We start from the raw sequence: 20,319 nt of genomic DNA on the forward strand, positions 1-20,319 counted from the left end.
CTTTAATTTTATTTAGAGGGGACAGGGAAAGTCATCATGCAACAGCTCCCATAAAGCTTGGCTTAGTCAAACACACAGAGATGAGATTCTATTCAGTATATCTGAATCAAAATATCACAATGATCCAAATGAGTGATTAAGTGCTCCCTTACACACAAAATATGTACCAAAGCAGACCCCCTTTAAAAGGTGATAACATGTCTGATTTGTATTAAATGAAGAGATAAGATGACATGGCAACATGAACAAAAACAGGACAATCATCAACTATGTTGTTTTATTATTCATTAGAGATCAGTATTACTAATCGATAATGATTCTTTTCAGAGGGCAATGAAATACACGAAATACAAATAATTGCTTTAATACTTTTCTTCATGCAGCTAGCTATAAACTCATTGCTTTGATATATGTTGTTTTCTATAAAATTTAGAAAGTATACAAATATGCAACTTTTTTCCCTTTAATGAAGGAGCTTAAAGTTTTTTTCAAGCAAAAGACTTCTAACTCAGGAGGATTTACTGAACTAGTATGGCCTCCTGAGACTCCAAAGAAATAAAAGTACAGAATTGTAAACATAGGTTCATAATATTAATGGGGGGTAGGACATGAAGTACATTCATCAGTAATTGAGAAAAGTTTAACAAATTCTTGGCAAATTTTTGAAAAACAAAAAGCAAGTTATAATTGGAAGGCTGGGTTTCAGTTGGAGTGTGAGAAATGGGACTGTAAGTAAGGATGAATTAAAACTCTACATAAAAACAGACAAAGCAATTGTAACGAATTCTCTCTGCCCCGTCCCTCACCAGGATACATTCAAACAGAAATTTACCCCAGGCAAAAAAGAGAATAAAGAAATTGAATAAAATGTCTGATAAAGCCAAATCTTCTTGTGTGGGTACTAAGACCCCAGAGTGAAGTCCTCCACATTCTGGCATTTGGGAGCAACCCCCAACAGAAATATACTCCATCCATTCAACCTACAAGACCGGTTCTACCCTGCTGTCCAGAAGAGACTCCTCACAGGGGTCTACACACAGAATTCAACGAACTTGAATGGGAATACAAATCACACATTATTTACACCAACCTCTAAGCTGACATTTAGCATTTTCCTGTCCTGAACACAGGGAACAAACAGTAGTCTCAACAGTACCTGCCGCTGTCACTAGGAGAATCACAGGTACTTTCATATATCACGTTACAGTTGTTGCAAATCTCAAAATATCTTTTACATTCATCACTATGTCAAAGTTACAATAATTAGACCTACTGCTAGACCTTCTTATTACTTAGTGCATTAATGAAGAACATATTACTCTTTCCACACTTATTTTTTGATAATCATATTTCAATTTCAAATAAATTTCAATTTCAAAATAAATTTCCTTTGTAATCCAACATATTTCATTTTATTCACTTAAAAACATTATTCTGAGAAGGGGCCCATGGGCTTCACCAGACTGCCAAGAGGAGTGCATAGCACAAACAAGGTTAAGAACGACTATGCTGGAGGAAACCCACCTACCCACACAGCCCATCCATGTACTGAACGCCCAATCAGGCTTCCCATCTGGAGGAAAAGCCTATAGAGACACAGGCCCACTAACACACCAGTGAAGGCCATCCACCAACTCTCCCGGCCTCTCTTAAATCAAGGGACAATGAAGGAACACAAAAACACATGACAGAAATCTGGAGCAGGTGTCCTTAAACTATGACCCCAAGGCCAAATCCATCTTACCACCTATTTCTGTAATAGTCAGCAAGCTAAGAATGGTCCTTAGATTTTTTTTTTTTAATGGCTGGGGAAAAAAACACAAAAGAATAACATTTCATGACAATGAAAGTTATATAAAATTCAAATTTCAGCATCCATAAATAAAATTTAATGGAACACAGCCACGCTCATTCATTTATACACTATAATAATTGCTTTCACACTACAATACCAGAGTTTAGTATTTGCAAAACAGACCATAAAGACATTCAAGACATTACATTTAAAAAAGATGCTAGAAAGCTATAACATCAAAACAAAGAACAAGAAAGAACTCTTGAATAGCTAAATTATGAGAAACCCACAATTAGAAAATGCTGCTTTAAAAAAAGACATAATTTATAATAGCCTCACCAAACACCTAGCAATTAACCTAACAAAAGGTATGGAAGATGTAAGACATCTACAAAGAAATTACAAAACACTGTTGAGAGAAATTAGAGGACCTGAAAATTAGACAATTCAATATTCTAAAGATGTCAGTTCTCTTCCAAATGATCTGTAGATTAAATGCATTCCTAATGAAAATCCCACCAGGATTTTCCAAGGAACTTGACAAACTGATTCTCAAATTTATATAGAAATGCAAAAGGTCTCTCTTCCCCTAAGTGGCCTGAGGTGACCTCTGAAAATGGTTCACTATTCACTCGACCCAGGAAACCCTACAAAATCATGCAAATCAAGAGGTTCAAATCTTCGTGTTCACTTTAAGAACACACATGAAACTGCCCAGGCCATCAAGGGTATGCACATCCAAAAAGCCACCAAGTACCTGAAAGATGTCACTTTGCAGAAGCAGTGTGTACCATTCCGTCGCTACAATGCTGGAGTTGGTAGGTGCGCCCAGGCCAAACAGTGGCGCTGGACACAGGGTCAGCGGCCCAAGAAGAGTGTTGAATTTTTACTGCACATGCTTAAAAATGCAGAGGGTAATGCTGAACTTAAGGGTTTAGAGGCAGATTCTCTCTCTGGTCATTGAGCACAGCCAGGTGAGCAAAGCCCCAAAGATACAGCATAGAACTTACAGTGCTCATGGTCGGATTAACTCACACATGAGCTCTCCCTGCCACATCGAGATGATCCTTATTGAAAAAGAGCACATTGTTCCTAAACAAGAAGAGGAGGTTGCACAGAAGAGAAAGATATCCCAGAAGAAACTAAAGAAACAAAAACTTATGGCTCAGGAGTAAATTCTGCATAGAATAAATGCAAATAAAAATAAAAAGAGGAAAAAAAAAAGAAATGCAAAGGGCTAAGAATATTCAAGACACTTAAGGAAGAAAAACAAGGTGAGAGGATTTGCTTACCTGACATCCAAGCTCATTATAAAGCTGCAGTAATTAACATGGTGAGGTCTTGGGGGAGGGCTAGACAGATAAACCAGCGGAAGAAAATGGAGTCCAGAAACAAACCCACCAAACATGAACATTTGATTTTTGACAATGGTGACACTGCAGACCAATGGGGGAAAAGACAATGCTTTTTCCCTCAGTGAATGGTGCTGGAACAATTGGGTATGATAACAGGGGAAAAAAAAAAGTAAAACAGAATTTGTCACCCCTACCTCACAGTATACAGATACAAAAATCAATTACGGATGACTACAAACTTAAATGCGAAAAGCAAAACAATAAGCAAAACAATCTTTTAGAAGACATCATAGTAAAATATTTTTATTATCTTGGGATATTTAAATAAAACACATAAAACACTAACTATAAAGAAAATTAATAAATTTGAATACACTAAAATTATGAACTTTTAGTTAAAAAATACCATTGTGTAAAGCCACAAAATGAGCAGATATTTGCAACACACAACCCACAATGAAGGGAAAAAAACCTTTACGATCCAAAATAACTACAAGAAAAAAAAAAATCACAGACAAACCAATAATGATAAGAAGAAGAAGTCAAAAAGACTTGAAAAGGCACCAAAAAAAGGGAAATCCAAATGGACAAACACATGAAAAGACGCTCCATCTCAATAGTAATCAATAAAATGCAAACGTAGTTACAATGACCTACTTCACCAGATGGCGAAAACTATGACGGATGACAATACCAAGTGTGGAGCAGGAGAAATACAGTCTCTCAGACACTACCTCTGGGAATAAAATTGGCAGAACCACTTTGGAGTACAGTTTGGCATTAAAGGAAAGGCAAAGATGCTTATACTCTAAGACCCAGCAGTTTTACTCCTGGGTAACTACAGAGTACATGTGCTACAGGATACAAGTGAAAGAATGTTGCAGCACTACCCATAACCCCCCAAAATGGGAATCAGACCAAACATGAAATCTAGTATATTCAATAATGGAATACTATTCAGCTCAGGAAATAGACAAGTATATGCCACAACATCTATGAATCTTATAAATACAATGTTGAAAAAACACAACAGAAAGAACTCATAAAATATTCTTCTATTTCTATAAAGTATAAAAACAGGCGAGGAAAATTTGTATTCTTAAGGATTACAGCATTAGTAGTAAAACTAAAACTGTAAAGAAGAGCAAGGAAGTGATTAGCATGCAAGTTAGGACTCTAGTTATCTCTAGTAGGAAATGAAGAAATATGACTGAGAAAGAAGGCATCAGAGGCTTTGCGGGTAATGCTCTTTCTTGACTTGGCAAAGTCTTTACCTGGTGTTCTCTTTTTAATCAGCTGTGATACTGTACATTAATGTTTTATGCACTTGTGAGTAAAGGGCCTGGGCTGAAGCAAGCCTGCTTAGGAATAATGCAGGTGTCCATTATTGGAATCTACTTAAAATAATTGTAGCATGTTCTACCTGCCTATCTCCTGTATTGGGTTATACATGAATTAGGGAACTTTAAGTGGGCATGAAGGACGGGGGTCTATGTGATTAAAACAGTATAAAAAATTGGGGGGAGGGGTGCCTGTGTGGCTTAGTCGGTTGAGTGTCCAGCTCTTGGTTTCAGCTTGGCTCATGATCTCCGGGTCATGGGGTCAAGCTCTGAGTGGGGCTCCATGTTGAACGTGGAGCCTGTTTGAAGCTCCTCTGACCCTCCCCCCATTCGTGCGTGCGCATGTGCGTGTGCTCACGCTCGCTCTCTATCTTTTGTGTGCGCATGCTCTCTTTCTCTCAAAAAAATAAATAAATCTTAAAAAAAACAAAGAGAGAGATATCCAGGCCACAGTTTTTCAGTGTTAAGACCTTGGCTCTTGTCCATAACTGCCATACACGCCCCAAAAGGTGAAAGAAGTTACATACTTGGGTAGTTAAGAGGCTTGCTGAGGAGACGAAGATGCTATACCTGTTGTATTTTCTGTCCTGTATCTTTTATAAAGCTAGGTATAAGAGTATCACATTAAAGCCTATTTGTGTCTCCTGAGTCTCACTGCCAATTCAAACTCATCATTTTGTGGTGTGTTAAAATTCACAATAAAAAAAAAGTTTAAAAAGAGAAAAAGAGGCGAGAGAGGAGCAGATGTTGGCTGTTATGGGTTGACTGTGTCCTCCCCAAATTCTCCCGATGAAGTCCTAACAGCCAGTACCTTAGAATGTGGCCTTATTTGGAAATAGGGCCATTACATGTATAGTTGGTTAAGATGAGGTCATTAGGGTAGGTTCTAATCCAATATGACTGGTGTCCCTATAAAAAGGGACCCAGATATATGCACATAGGGAGAACAGAATTCAAATATGAAGGTAAAGATCAGGGTGATGCTTCTGGAAGCCTTGCCAAGGAACACCAAAATTGCCAGCAAACCACCAGAAACTACACGAGGAGCATGGAACAGATTCTCCCTCACAGCCCTCAGAAGGAACAAACCCTGCCAACAGCTTGATAACAGACATCTAGTCTCCAGAAACACAAGACAAGAACCTTCTGTTGCATAAGTCAACGTTTGTGGTACTTTGTTAGGGCAGTCCTAGCAAAGTAACACAAGCTGTAAGCTGTAAATCACTAAGGTTAGTTAAGCTGGCAAATAAATCAAACGCTTAAAAATTGTGGCCTAATTTGAAATGAGAAGTTTTTGAAATGGTTTACAACCCATTTCAGAAACAGGGAAAACCAAAATAAAGGTAATACACTAAAAAAGTTCATGTTAAAAGACTAAAGTATCTGAATGATGAATTTTCTGAAGTGTTATCAGGTTTCCTTGATATAAGCCAACTAGGTCTCCAATGCTGACTAAACTGGGACAAACAGGACCCCTAACAAATTTCTCATACCCACTCCTGTCTGTTTTTTCAATATGCCAACTTAATCTTACTTTTTTAGGTATTTGCTCACATTCCAGTTTTACTTCCCATTTTCTTTTCTCTCCTTGTGTTTCTTCAACTTCTGTATCATCTATTCCATCATCGATTCTGCAGCAAAAATATCAAATAACACAAGAGTTTTTTCAATCTGAAAATGGTTCATACCATAGCATTAAAATTCACAGCTTTGGCTTCTCTTCTACTTGCTCTCAAAGAAATTCCAAATTCAAAGTCTACTCCAAACACTCCAAGGAATAATGTACAAATTTATGATGAACAGTACACGTCAACATGTGTTTGTAAGTAAATCGTAAAGCTGAAATTTTAGATTACATAACCTTCACGTCCTAGTAACAGAAGCTATATAAACCACCCATTCATTCATCACTCCATTCATTCAACAAATACTGAGTATCCACCATATACTAGGCTGTCGGCTTTAAATCCTGGGATACAACAATGAAAAAGACCTTGTCCCTACCTTCTGAGAACTTTCTATGTGCTTGGGAGGGAAAAAAAAGCAGTTTTAATATAGTATGATAAGCACAGGTCCATACATGAGGAACACTTAACCTAGATTTGGGGGCCAAAGGTCTTCTAAGCTTAAAAGATATGTAAGAGTTAGCAAACAGGGGTGCCTGGCTGGCTCAGTCAGTACAGTGCATGACTCTTGATCTCCAGGTTGTGAGTTTGAGCCCCAAAACGAGTGCAGAGATTACTCAAAATTAATAAATAAATAAACTTTTTTAAAAAGTTAGCGGGGCACCTGGGTGGCTCAGCTGGTTAAGCGTCTGCCTTCCATTCAAGTCGTGATACCAGGGTCCTGGGATCGAGCCCGGAGTTGGGCTCCCTGCTCAGCGGGGAGCCTGCTTGTCTCTGTCCCTCTGCCCCCCCGCCATGCAATCTCTCTCTCAAATAAATAAATAAAATCTTTTAAAAAAGAAAAAAGAAAAATTAGCAAATAAAGAGGAACATAAGGGAGAATAGTATTTCAGGTAGAATGCAAGGTGCCTTTCAAGGTCAGGAGAGTGGGAAGATGAAAAAGAAAAGTTGTTTTCAGACTCGCAAGGACTGAGAAGTTGAATATGCAGAGAGACATTGTCTGAAACAATGACTTGATGATATTCTACCAAAACTAAGAATGAACCCAAGAAAGATGAAGATGGGAAGCTGGTGAACAAAGATGTCACTGAAATCTACAGGTAAATCTAAATGACGGCTTACACCATAAATACAGGGGGCTGCAAGCAATTGTGTCTGGACGAGTCGTGGCTATTGAATAAAAGCTTAAGACAGGAGTTACGTGCCAGATCAAGGCGAGGAGGAGGCAATGTGTACATTCGCAAAAAACATGTTACAAACGGAATACACTACTAGCACAAAAACGTGAATAGACGCTCTGAGCTTCTTGCAAAGTTACAGGAGGAGCTCGGGCTTCAGACCTTCACCCAATCCAACAGCGTACGGCTCATCTGTCCCTAGTCAGAGCCTCAGAGCTTCGTCTATCAGATAAGGTACCAGGTTGTGAACCTCCACAGAAGCCATCGCTACAAGAGCCAATAAGCCGAATACTGTGAAGCTTCACTGCTCCGGTTATCATAGGAAGCGGGCTCTCCTGAGGCAACGCAGTAGTGACAATAATGCCTACGAGAGCAGCACCAGCGGCAGCTGGCACTTGCGTTATGCTCACCCTGCGCCAGAAGCCAGTCCATGCCTATCACCCACATCACAACAGCCCAAAGGCATACGCACTGCACTGGTGGTTAAAAGCCCATTTTACAGATGAGAAAACGGAATTACAGAAAGCTTGTAAAACTTGCCACACACCTGCTTAACTGGTAGGGCTCAGATTTGAGCCCAGGCAGGCAAAGCCACCTTCCTCGTCAACACATCCACCCGGATAGCTACTTGACATATTTTTAATAGAGCCCAAACTGAACCCTTGACCTAATCCTCCTGTTATATTTTTTTAAGATTTTATTTATTTATTTGAGAGAGAGCGAGAGGGAGAGAGAGCACACGTGTGCGTGAGCATGAATGGCAAGAAAGGAAGAGGGAAAGGGAGAAGCAGACTCCCTGCCGAGCAGGAGCCCAATGCGGGACTCAATCCCGGGACCCTGGGATCATGACCGGAGCCAAAGGCAGACACTCAACCGACTGAGCCACCCGGGTGCCCCTCTCCTATTACTTTAAACAGCAAATCCATCCTTCTAATGATACTGACCCAAAACCTTGAAGTAACTTATACTCCTTTCATATCCCCCACGCAATCTGTGAGAAAATCCAGTTTATCTTCAAAATATCTCTCTACTTGGGCACTTCTTGATCCAAGCTCCTCTTGCTCTGTTACATTCTACTCTCAACACAACCAGGATGACCCTGCTCAAATGTCACTCTCTGTTGAAAACCTTCCACTAGCTTTTCATCTCATTCAGCATAAAAGCCGAAGTCCTTCTTATGGCATCTACAAGTCCCTACATGATCTGCCTCCCTGACCCTACCCCCAAGTACCTCTCAAGTCCCACTTCTCTTCAAGTCCTGCTATTGTAACTCCACTCCAGCTGCCATTCTGGCCACTTTGTTCCCATCACTAATCATACCACGCTCACTCCACCTCAAGACCTTGATATTCTCTCTGCTAGAAGTCAATCTTCCTCACCTCACCTCCCTACTCAAATACTACTTATCAGTGATATTACTGAGGCTTTAACTACTTTCTTTAAAATATCTACATTCTCCCTACCATCCCATTTTCCCTTCCTAACCCCCTATCCAGCTTTCATTTTCTCCATGGCATTTATCATCACCCAAAACACTATATATATTATGCATTGTCTGTGGGGCTGGAGGGGAGGATAAATCTTATTAATATAGAGATTTTTATCTTTTCTTTATTTATTGCTATAGCCCCAAGGCCTAGGATAATGGTAGGTGCTCAAGAAATGAGTAATCCCATCATAAAATTACTAGGAAAAAACCCAGAAACCAAAAAAGGTTGATTCCTGCGACCTTATTTAAAACAAACAAACAAAAAAACCCTTTATGCAATGAAAATAATGCCATAAGCAGAGTCAAAAGACAAATAACAAATTGGAAGTAAAATATCTGCAGATTAGAGATCCTAAAATTTTAAAGAGAAGGACCAAAGAAAAGAAAAACAGGCAAAGGATATGAACAAGGAAGAGTTCACAGATGCTTTCCATACTTAAATAGCATTCTACACCTAACATTTGGGCAAAAATCGAGAAGCGTCTTTGATGTATTTTAGTAAAGTTTTTGTGAAGAATCTTCTGTCCAACACATTTTCAAATTGATAAATGCTATTGTTTTCTAACATGCAGCTATTGTCTCATGATGATTCACCTTGCTGAATTCTCTTATGGATTTTAATAGTTTATTAACATTCCTCTTGTTTTCCTTTGTAGGTGGATCATATCATCTGCAAGTAATTAACGTCTTTGTCTCTTTTCAGTATTTATAGATCTTATGTTAGTTATTTTGCCTTAGAAACACAGAAATCAAATCATGGGTAACTTAGTCCTAGTTTTGCCACTTACACTGCAATCTTGGAAAGTTATTTATCCTCTCTGTGCCTCAATTTTCTCATATGCAAAAACAAGGGCAGTATCTTTTCTTCAAGGTTAAGATTAAATGACATATTTCACGTAAAGCACTTAGTAAAAACTCTTGATGGTAGCCCGAATTAAGGTAACAGTTTTAATTAAGTTATTTGAGACAGAAGTGAACAGATCTGAGTGATATCGGTAAGTAAAAATCAACCAAAATAAGAGATATACTGAGAATGAGAGAAATAAAGGAACAAAAAGGCTGTGTGTCTCGGTTTCAGCTTAAGGAAATTGGGGAAAACATACAGGTTTAGAAGTTGGTCTTTAGCACTTCAAACAAAAAAATGTAAATGAATATCTGGGTGTTAACAAACTACACTATACACGTCTCTAAAAATGAGATCAATAAATTAGCATCATTTGGCCAGCGGTGTCAGTTCCTTTCGCTACCTAATGGAAACGTTACATCCAAATGGTGTTTGCTGCTTTATTATGGTCTTTAGGGTCTTCTGATGCAAATCAATGAACTAAAGGCAAACTATTCACTATTTACCCTCATTGTTTAATGAACCTAGGGTTTCGGTTTAAAAAAAAAAAAAGTGTTTAGCATGTGTCAGTGAGAAATGACAAATGATCTGTCCCCTTGGAGCTGACGGTCCGGTGGAAGGACGAGTAGTGTGGAAACACATGGAGGTTTCTAACCGGGTCTAGAGGGTCAGGAGCGCCGAGAAAGGGAAGAGATCGTCGCCTGGACCCCGCTGCTTCCCTCAAGCAGGGTCCCGGCCGCGGCGGCTTACAAACGGAGCCCCATTGCCGGCTTCCATCCCCGCGGCCCCAGAGCGACCGCTCCACGTCCGACCCCCGCACCTGCCAGGCGGACCCCACGCACTCCCCGCGCGACCCAGCGGCGTGGCCCACACGCGGCCCCGGCGACCTCCGAATGGAACCAAAAGGCGGAACCCGGCTGGGGCCCTGCGATCAAAGCATAAAAAGATGGGGAATCACCTTTCATCAAAGTCCGTGGTCGGTTTTTTACCCAGGGCCGGGTTCGGGGGTTTGGAGAAAAGATTCTCAAAATCCATCACCCTCGCGAGGGCCCGGCAGCTAGAGTAACAACAACCGCGTGAGGAGGAGGAGGGACCCAGAGCGTCACACCGGCCCCAGGTCGCCCCGCGCATGCGCCGCCCCGCCCCGCCCCGCGCACGCCCGCTGGCTCCTTCCCCGCGACTGTGCGCAGGCGCCACTCTAAGTGCGTTCTTTTCAGTGCGCTTTTAGATCTGTTATCTAACATATTTTTAGAATTTTTATCCTAAGTCTTTGGGAGTCTCCTTTCTTTCACTTTCATTAGGGGTAAGTGGGCATCCCAAGTGGAGAGAATTGTATCAAGGCACAAAAATAGAACACACATTTGGGAAACGGGAACTGTTGAGTTTTGCTTACTCTAATGCCTGTGGAAAAGTGGAAGTTGTGGAAATAATGAAAAGGTAGGACGGTGACATTGATCCTGACAGGCTCCTACTAGTGAGGGAGTGTTTGATTCCCGGCACGAATCAGGGTCCACTTCCCAGACAAACAAATGGAAGCTGTACTTTCTCCTGTTGTTTATATTATAGGCAATCCCTTTTTGTACCTGAATCATTACTAAAAAATTGAGAGGAAAATTGAAATGAATTAAGGTATTACCCCATTTGGAGGAAAGTACTATATTACAAAACTCAATTTATTGACACATACATTTTCATATAAAAAGTCCAGTATACAGCAAAAGTTAACCAGGCCAGAGAAGGAGATTAAAATGATAGGTAAAAATCAGCAAACATAGCAAGAAAAACTGACCTGCAAAAGCATCACATACTACCTTTTCAGATAAAGACTATAAAAGGCAAAGTATGTTTGTGGTAGATTTATTACAGGACAGGTATCACTGGCCTTTGGGAGTGAGGGCCAAACTTTCCCTGAAGATAAAGCCCGACTACACTTGAAAACAGCTGCTGCTGATGCCAGCAAGTCTCTTCAGGGTCATTTTAACATATGACTAAGCATCTGGTCACCTGCTTCTGCACTTAGCCCTCTCTCTTTTAAAACCCTCCAGCTTCACCTGGACAGGGAAGATGGTCTCTGAAACATCTGTCAAACGTCTGCAAATTTCAAGGAAAGTAGCCTGGTTCTCCTATAGACCAAGGGACTTTGGTCAGCAAGCAAGGAGTGCATAAGCTTGAAGAAAGTTAACTTTTTTTTTTAAGATTTTATTTATTTATTTATTTGTTTATTTATTTATTTATTTGACAGAGAGACAGCCAGCAAGAGAAGGAACACAAGCAGGAGGAGTGGGAGAGGAAGAAGGAGGCTCCTAGCAGAGCAGGGAGCCCGATGCGGGGCTCGATCCCAGGACCCTGAGATCACAACCAGAGCCGAAGGCAGACGCTTAACCGACTGAGCCACCCAGGTGCCCCGATTTGGTACTTTTAAAATGTGTTCACAAATTCTTTAACAATTCTCCCTTCAAAAGCTGGAGCCTAGTCCCCTCTCCTTAAATGTAGACTAGATCCAGTGACTTCTAACAGATACTGTGTTAGATGGTGCCTGACTTCTGAGGCTAGGTGGTAAAAAGCACAGCAGTTTCTGCCTTCCTCCCTTGAGTCGCCTACCTGAAGAGAAGTCAGTCACTATGTCAGAAAACACTCCCGCAGCCTGTGAAAAGCCAACCATGTGAGTGAGCCACCTTGGAAGCTGATCTGCCCATGCCACTCCAACCTCATAAGAGACTTGGACAGAGCCACACAGCTGAGTAGCTCCTGCATTCCTGATCCACAGAAAATATAGGAAGATAAATGTTTATGTTACTGGACTCAGGTCTTTGGACTCAGCAACAGCAGAAATGAGGCTGGAGCCAAAATTTAAAAACACAGGCAAGGCTTTGATATAGGGGCAGCAGCTGCAGCTGAAGGGAGACGCAGTCGTGACCAAGGGGTCAGACTGGCTCTCTGAACAATAACCAGGGAAACTTTTAAAGAGGTTGAGGTGGGAAAGGAGTGATGTTTAAGCTTGTAGGGGCAGGGAATTCCAGGAAATTGGGGGCACAGGCCCAGTTGACAAAGCATGCTTCTTCGCATGTCTGTTTCATTTGCATGTTGTCTCCACCTCTAGGTGTGTGTTTTAGCATAATAATAAGGGAAAAAGTCAGTGAAAGGTAAATTTGCTGCCCATTTTATCTGAGACTAGTCTGAACCTGGTCTAGGCTTGTTCCTTGGCTAGTGCTATGCTCTGCAAGAATAGGCAGTTACAGCCTACAGGTCGCTCTGCAAGACAAGTAATGACAGCCACCCAGGAGAGTCCCAGGTGCATGGGGGCCTGTTCCCAAGGTCCCTGTCTCATTTATGTGTGTGTGTGTTTTTAAGATTTTATTAATTTGAGAGAGAGACTGAGCACAGAGGGAGAGAGAGACAGGGAGAAGCAGACTCCCCTGTCGAGCAGAGAACCCAACGCAGGGCTTGATCCCAAGACCCTGAGATCATGACCTGAGCCAAAGGCAGACGCTTAACTGCCTAAACCACCCAGGCGCCGCTCATTTATGTTTTAAACCACAAAGTTTTGGGATAATTTGCTGTGCAGCAATAGATAAGTGATGCCCCTAGCATTATAAAGCAGCTGGCCTAAACATAGAACTATCATATGACCCAGCAATTCTACTCCTAGGTATATACCCCAAAAAATAGAAAACTGGGACTGAAATCAGAGAGACAGATAATAGATTAGAGGCTTTCAGTGCTGGGAGAGGGAGAAATGGGTTATAGCTCGACGGTTACAGTTTCTATTAGGGGTGATGGAAAAGTTTGGAAGCAGACAGTGATAGTTGCACAGCAGTGTGAAGGTAGTTAATGCCACTGAACTGTCACTTCAAAATGGTTAAAATGGCAAATTTTGTATCATATATATTTTACCACATACAAAAAAGCAACTGACATAATAAGATGGCGGAATGGTCTCTTGAGTACTAGTTTCAGTACTAGCTAGATGCAGAGTATATGTTTTGTAAACATATGGTATAAATCAACAATCAATAATATGGTGCTGTTTCTCCCATACTCAGGATTCATGGGCCTGGGAAACAAACCATGGAAATGGGAGTCGACCCTTCCTTTATTAACCCTGGAGACCGTAGTAAAAGTCTTGCTTTTTTTTTTTTTTTTTTTTTTTTAATTTTTGCTTCTAATCCCCAAAACTTTTAGTTCTGCTTGTCAAGAGCAGAGCTTTTCAACCTGAGCATTTTGACATTTTGGGCTGAGTGACAGTCCTATGCATGATAGGATGTTTAGCAGCACCCCTGGCCTCTCCCCACTAGATGCCAGTAGCACTCCTTCCCCTGTTGGCACCTTTATAGTGATTACAGTATTTGTGTGCGTTAAGGGTGGGGATGATTGTCAAAGATAAACAAAGCCAGACATTAAAGTAGCAAAAACAGATTTTATTCAGAAACTATTGACTGTAGCTAAAGGGCTGAACTCCATTCAGATTGTGTAGAGGTGACTGGGTGTTTTAAAGGGAGAATGAGGGGCGCCTGGGTGGCTCAGTCATTAAGCGTCTGCCTTGGGCTCAGGTCATGATCCCAGGGCCCGGGATCCAGCCCTGAGTTGGGCTCCCTGCTCAGCAGGAAGCCTGCTTCTTCCTCTCCCATTCCCCCTGCTTGTGTTCCCTTTCTTGCTGTGTTTCTCTCTGTCAAATAAATAATAATAAAATCTTTAAAAAAATAAAAATAAAAAATAAAGGGAGAATGAAATAACATATTCAATCTACATGAAATGTTCAAAAAGGCAAATCTATAGAGACAGAAAGTAGATTTTCAGTTGCCTGAGGCAGGGGTGGCAAGACAGGATTAATTGTAAATAGGCACTTGCGGGAATGGAATGTTCTGAAACTGAACGTCGGTGATGGCTGCATTACTTGGCAAATTTACTAAAAGTCATTAAATTGTACACTTAAAATGGGTAAAATTTCAGGTATATGCTTTTATATCAATAAAGCTATTTAAAAATAATAATAAAGGGAGAGGGCACCTGGGTGGCTCAGTCGTTAAGTGTGGGAGCATGAGAAGTCGGCTATCTGAATTAGTTACAGTAAAACCTAAATTAAGATAGTTATAATAGACAAAGACCTAGAGATTCTAATCTAACTCCAAATGCTAATTACTGTTACTCCAGACAAAATAGACCTGCTTTTTGAGTGTCCTAGGAATGTATTATGTTGAAATGCGGCAAGTGCCTGTGGAATTATCTATCAGTGTGCAGGTCTTGTCAATGGCTGCATTCAACTTAACAACAACAACAAAAATTGCGATTTCTTTTCTTTTTTTCAATGTACATATCTAATTTTTTTATTTTAAAATTTATTAATTGCGATTGCTTCTGAATGCACTGCATTTATGCACTAGTCAAATGCATTCACTACCACGAAGTCAGTATCTGAGAGGATTTACCATGAAGTTCATCTTTTCATTACAAAACAAGGAACTTTCCTTCAGAAGGAAATTAATTTATTAAATAGGCCAAAACATTGACTTGTTTTTAAAAAAATTATTGCTAAAGGTCACGTTCATAAGTATAAAGACGTGTGACTTATTTAGAAAATATTTGTGTATATTTTACATATGGAATATTAATGTTTTAAAATAACAAATCTGATTTACTTTTAACTTTTATTAATAATTTATTATTATTTAATAATTGGGTAGGTAAATTTATTATTAACTATGAGAAAAAGTCACATGCCAAGCTACTTTCTTCAAAACGCGATTATGAGCACTAGGCATTACAAAAAGAGGCGCTACCTTGTAGGAGGAAGCACATTTTCCCATTATTTAAGCGACCGAGGTGATTTTTTAAAAGACCCAACACCCGCCTGTTCTTTATCACCCCACCCCTAACCCGGCCGCAGAATGGCTTTGGGGGCCCGTTTGTTAGGGTGCGTCTTGAACCCCTCCGCCCGTTTCCCAGCCCGCCAGATGCGCCCGAAAGCGCGGATCAACAGCACGGGGCTCGCAGGCCTCCTCCCCCGCCCAGTGCCACCCGAGGCGCCGCCCGTCTACGCTAGCTGGCTGCCGCCTCCGCCGCTTCACAGAGAAGGAAGGGGACCCGCCCCTGGGGGTGATTGACGGGCTGCCTCCTCCAATGGCCAACGCGCTCGGCCCCTGCGGGCCGGGCAAGGGCCGCGGCACGCGGAGGAATCTCTCCTGCCCTTTAGTCCCGGGCTAGGTGTTGCGGCAGGCGCCATTTTATCGAGCCGCCTGTCTCGGGTGCCGCCATGTTGGTGAGGAGAAATCACCGTTACGGCCAGTGTCCAAATCCCCGCGTCGCTGCACGCCGCCCGCCCGCCCGCTCCCAAGCCTCAGCCACCGGCGGCGAATAGAGACTAAAGCGGCAGCGCCGGCAGCGCGGGGCCGTTGGCCAGTGTTTGCAGTTAGAGCCCCATCTCTCTGGCGTGGTTGTTAATAGACTGGAAAGTCTGTGTCTGTGTCGCTCACTAGTAACCGTGAGTTTTTACCACTTCGTCACCTCTCGGCGGCGGCCGGGAGCAGGTACCCGCAGGCGGCGCAGGGGTCCTCCCAGCGCCCCGCCGCCGCCGGCCTCGCAGACCTGTCCTCCAGCCCCGCCCCGTTCTTGACCAAACATGACAGACTCTGAACATGCAGGGCACGACAGGTCGGGAACCCTTCTTGTCTGTCTTTCTGTCGGATGAGAGGAGGGGTCTGGGGCGGCGGGAGCGGGCCGGGGCCGCGCGCCTCCTGCATGACTTAGACGTCTCTGTGTGGCTCCATCAGTTCCATGACGTGCGCCCTTATGTAAAGCCCAGGCTGGCGGCCGCGGGGGAGGTCGGCCCGGCCGCGCCCGCCTCCCCGCGCCGGGGTCCTTTCCGGCCGGCCCCGCCCCCGGCCGGCACGTGCGAGCCCCCCGCCCCCGGGCGGCTCCGTCTGCCGCTCGGTCTGCGCCCGGCGCCTCCCGCGTGCTGGCTCGGTGCTGCGGTCCAGCCTGGGCTGAAACGAAGCCTCTCCCAGCCCAGGGTCCGCCGTTCACTTCCAGATGGGACCAGCCAGGAATTTGTAATAGCTGGTGTTCTATTTGACTACTGCCCTAGCACACTCCTAAAAATAAACTTTTTTTTTTTAGGAAAATTTTTAAACAACCCTCAAAGGCCATGTATTTATAGTCTTACTCAGAATTTGAAAGAGTTTCAAATTAAAAATGTTAACACAAAATACTGAGGCTTTGCAAACCTTAGTGTAGCACAGCTTTCTCCTGAAGTTAAGAACTCCAAGGATTATCCCCTGTAGCTGCATTTTCTAAGTACTGTATATAATTTGAACATTTAACGGAGATTCTGATATTTTGTTTTTGCTTTAAGGGCACATTCTTGGTTCCTTTTAGTGGTTTGGGGGTATTTTCATATTTTAAAAAGCGCAAATAGTATACTGAAGTTTTGGTTAGGTTTTTAGTTTACATTGCTATCTACCTTGATTGCAAAAACAAGAAGAGAGGGCTTTAGTTCATTAAATTACTGGAATAAAATCTGTTGCATCTGATTCTTATTTAGAATATTTAAAAATATGGAACCTGGCAATTTCTCCTTTGTAAATAGAAGTAATCAAAAGTATACATTGTACTCTAGTCTAAACTAGATACAAATTGCCTAAGTTTTACCTGTGGAGTAATGTGATATGCTTTTGGCGAAGCATTCCACACACTTTTTTTTCTAACTCCACAAGTAGAAATAACAAACATACTGAAATTTGAAATATCTAAACATTTGGCAACCTTGAGAGTGATAAAAATATTTCAACAACTTTGATATCCTAGTAATGCAAGTAGATCACCAGAAGACAAGTCAATTAAACATACAGTAATTTTTAGAAAGTAAAAAAACACTCTTAAAAATTATGGCAATATAAGCTTGCACTTGACATATCTTTCATGATTATTTTACATTATTTTGTCACTAAAATGACAGAATTCTTGGAATGGGTTAACAATATTTTGAGAAATTTCCCATTCTGAATTTCCCACTCTGAATATCTGTGGAATTATTTTGTATAGAAAAAGGAAATGTGTTGGTCTGTTCACAAAGCAGCTTCAATATGTAGAATTACGTATTCTATGTAATGAAGAAACCTTGTCACCAAATTCAGGTATGGAAATAACTTTGCCAGTAAGGAACTGTGATGCCAGACATCAAAAAGAATTTGGAATTTTAAAATATTGAATTAGAAGTTAAAAAATTTTTAAAGAAGTTTTTGTAAGATTTATTAACAGCTTAGTACTAAGAACTAAAGATTAAATAGTGATATTTAGTCTTTTTTGTTTTATATTAGCATTGAGAAAATATTTACTAGTGATATTGAAACAAAAAAGTAAGTTTCATTTTAACTTACTCAGTTGTTAAATGACAGTATTATTTTGAGGCAAGAAGAGATGGTTTAACTTTTTCACACTTTTTTTTTTTTTGTCGACCTATATGGAAAACAATTACATCAAAAAATGAAGTGTATTGGGAGTCAGGAAATGGTCTAGCTCCAGCTTTGCTACCACTTAGTTTTGTGAACTTCAGCAAGCCTAGTTTCTTTATTGATGAGAGGGTTCTACAGGATTTTTTCAAGTTTTTACCGGGTCAGTGTTTTTCAGCCTCCTCTGGGAAGCCTTTTAAAAAAGTGTTGTTATCATTTCTATTGGTCTGAGCTTCAGCCTGGGTTTAAAAATTTTTTAAAGCTCCTCAGGCAATTCTAACATGTGCCAAATTGAGAATCACTATACTAGATTAATGTTTTACAATCTTAGCTAACCATCAAAATCACTTTAAGGAATAAAGATTTTTGTCTTGCCCAGAGCAACTGAATGACAATCTCCAGGGGAGGATTGTGTTCCATCTATTTTTAATAGCCTGCCCAGGTGATTCTTAAGAAATGTGGGGAAAAATGGACTAGTCTGTGGAATCCCGAAATGTTTGGTGCTTCCATGTTATAGCTATTCTATACTGTAATACAAGTCTCTGTGAATTATTGGAGAAGATATATGAATTCCAGTATTTGGAGCTAGGCATTATTTCAAGGATATCCTTTTTCTGATATTTTCTTAAAGTTAAGTCATATTGTGAGTACAAGGGAAAAAGTTGCATATATGATCTTTATTTACAACTGCTTTATACAAATTAAAATATTACTATTATAATTTACATCAGAATGAGATTTTAAATGGAAATGGAAATTCACAGAAGATGCAGGTTTTTTTCTTTTAAAAAATGGTAGTTTTCTTGCACATGTTTTATATGGTGACCATTTTACACAAGATTTGTTTGCCAGATGAGGTTGCTTTTTTAAAAAATACTGATTCGGTGTACTTTTCTTTAAATATTTTCATGCCTGGAGTGAAAACATGGTATTTTTATATGTGTTACTAAATGTAACAATATACATAAATGAACTTGTGGATATATAGAATATTAGTAGAGGACTTCTGCGTGGTATCTGAGAAATCAAGAACAGAGGTGGAGAAGGAATTGGGGGAAGCCAAAGGGAGATAGATAAAATTCTTGTCTCTCTTTTCATTCAATTCTTCCCTTTCATCCAGTTGTCTGAGGCACAGCTTCAGCCATCTAGCTTTATATTTCACTGGATGTTGACCCAGTTAAAACAATACACAACTTTTAAAGGCTAAATACTATGAGTCCCTGTTTGGACACATGTACAGTAGAGTAGGAAAGATAAATATATACCTAAGTAACTATTACATAATTTTCTGAAATATGCTAAAAGTAAAAAGTTTTACAGAGTCTAGACTGGGAAAAATGATAATTTTAACATGAGTAATGTAAGAGCTTGTGATTCTGAGTCTTTAATTGATAAGAGCTATTTATAATACTTTCCTTTGGGAAGAGGTTATTCTTTGCCCATTATAAACAACCTTCTATGTTCTTTCCCTCTTCTCCCCCACTCTCCTTCCTCATGTAAAACAAGAACCAAACTCCAAGTAGTCAGAATTATAATAGTTTATATTTTTCTCCCTGCTCTGTCTCCCCCACATAATTATTAAAACATTACTAAGAGACTACCCTGGAGAATCTGAAAGGATGATGATAGAGACGATGATACACTCTCCATTTGTAACAGGGTTTTCATTTGATTCTCACATTAATCCCATGAGGTAGTATAGTATTACAATGCTCAGTAACTTGTTCACGAGATAACCATAGATAGAGGCTAGATAGAGCCTAGGTATGCAAACTCCTACCTGAAGTATTACTTTCACTCTTCATTATGTTTGCATGTGGATGGAATACAATAAGTTCTAGCCTCTACTTTCTAAATTGTTAGGGATTGTCATGTGGTGCAATTAAGAGAGCCCTGCATTCTTAGTAAAACCTGGGTTTTAATCCTGGTTTTTCCTCTTAGTTAATATTTTCCTGTTTTCCATGATTATTTTTCTTATTTGTGAAATGAGGTAGTTGAACTAGGTGATATCCAATCTCCCTTCCTACTTTAATAAGTCAGTAATTTTAATTTAAAAAATTACATTAGAGTTCACTTGATGTTCTATACCTGGTTTATAAATTAATATGTATACTTGAGCAAATGCCCCCCCTCACTAGGCTACTAATTAATTTATTTTTAATTGTGGTGAAATACACGTGTAAAATTTACATCTTAACCATTTCTAAGTGGCCAGTTCAGTAGTGTTAAGTACCTTCACATCGTTGTAC

The 20,319-nt window shown here is 40.5% G+C and overlaps 2 protein-coding genes and 1 pseudogene across 4 annotated transcripts in view; 2 read left to right on the forward strand and 1 right to left on the reverse strand.

Moving 5' to 3' along the window:
* The window catches only part of ZC3H8 (zinc finger CCCH-type containing 8), a 28,724-nt gene extending 17,985 nt beyond the window's left edge, over positions 1-10,739 (reverse strand). For all 3 annotated transcript variants that reach the window (XM_040623200.1, XM_008700124.2, XM_008700123.2), the window contains exons 1-2: positions 10,585-10,739; positions 6,025-6,121 (exon numbers count right to left, since the gene is read on the reverse strand). In XM_040623200.1, coding sequence (XP_040479134.1) covers positions 6,025-6,121; positions 10,585-10,661 — 174 coding nt within the window. In that variant the 5' untranslated portion in view covers positions 10,662-10,739. The remainder of the gene's footprint in view (positions 1-6,024; positions 6,122-10,584) is intronic.
* On the forward strand, positions 1,918-3,252 carry LOC121101003 (annotated as a pseudogene).
* A 5,051-nt stretch (positions 10,740-15,790) lies between the features above and the next one.
* The window catches only part of ZC3H6 (zinc finger CCCH-type containing 6), a 60,254-nt gene continuing 55,725 nt past the window's right edge, over positions 15,791-20,319 (forward strand). The window contains exon 1 of the mRNA XM_040623201.1: positions 15,791-16,274. Within this exon, the coding sequence (XP_040479135.1) occupies positions 16,243-16,274 (32 nt within the window). The 5' untranslated portion in view covers positions 15,791-16,242. The remainder of the gene's footprint in view (positions 16,275-20,319) is intronic.

The sequence above is a fragment of the Ursus maritimus genome, unplaced genomic scaffold, assembly GCF_017311325.1.
Source record: "Ursus maritimus isolate PB19 unplaced genomic scaffold, ASM1731132v1 scaffold_6, whole genome shotgun sequence".
In the NCBI taxonomy this organism is placed as follows: Eukaryota; Metazoa; Chordata; class Mammalia; order Carnivora; family Ursidae; genus Ursus; species Ursus maritimus.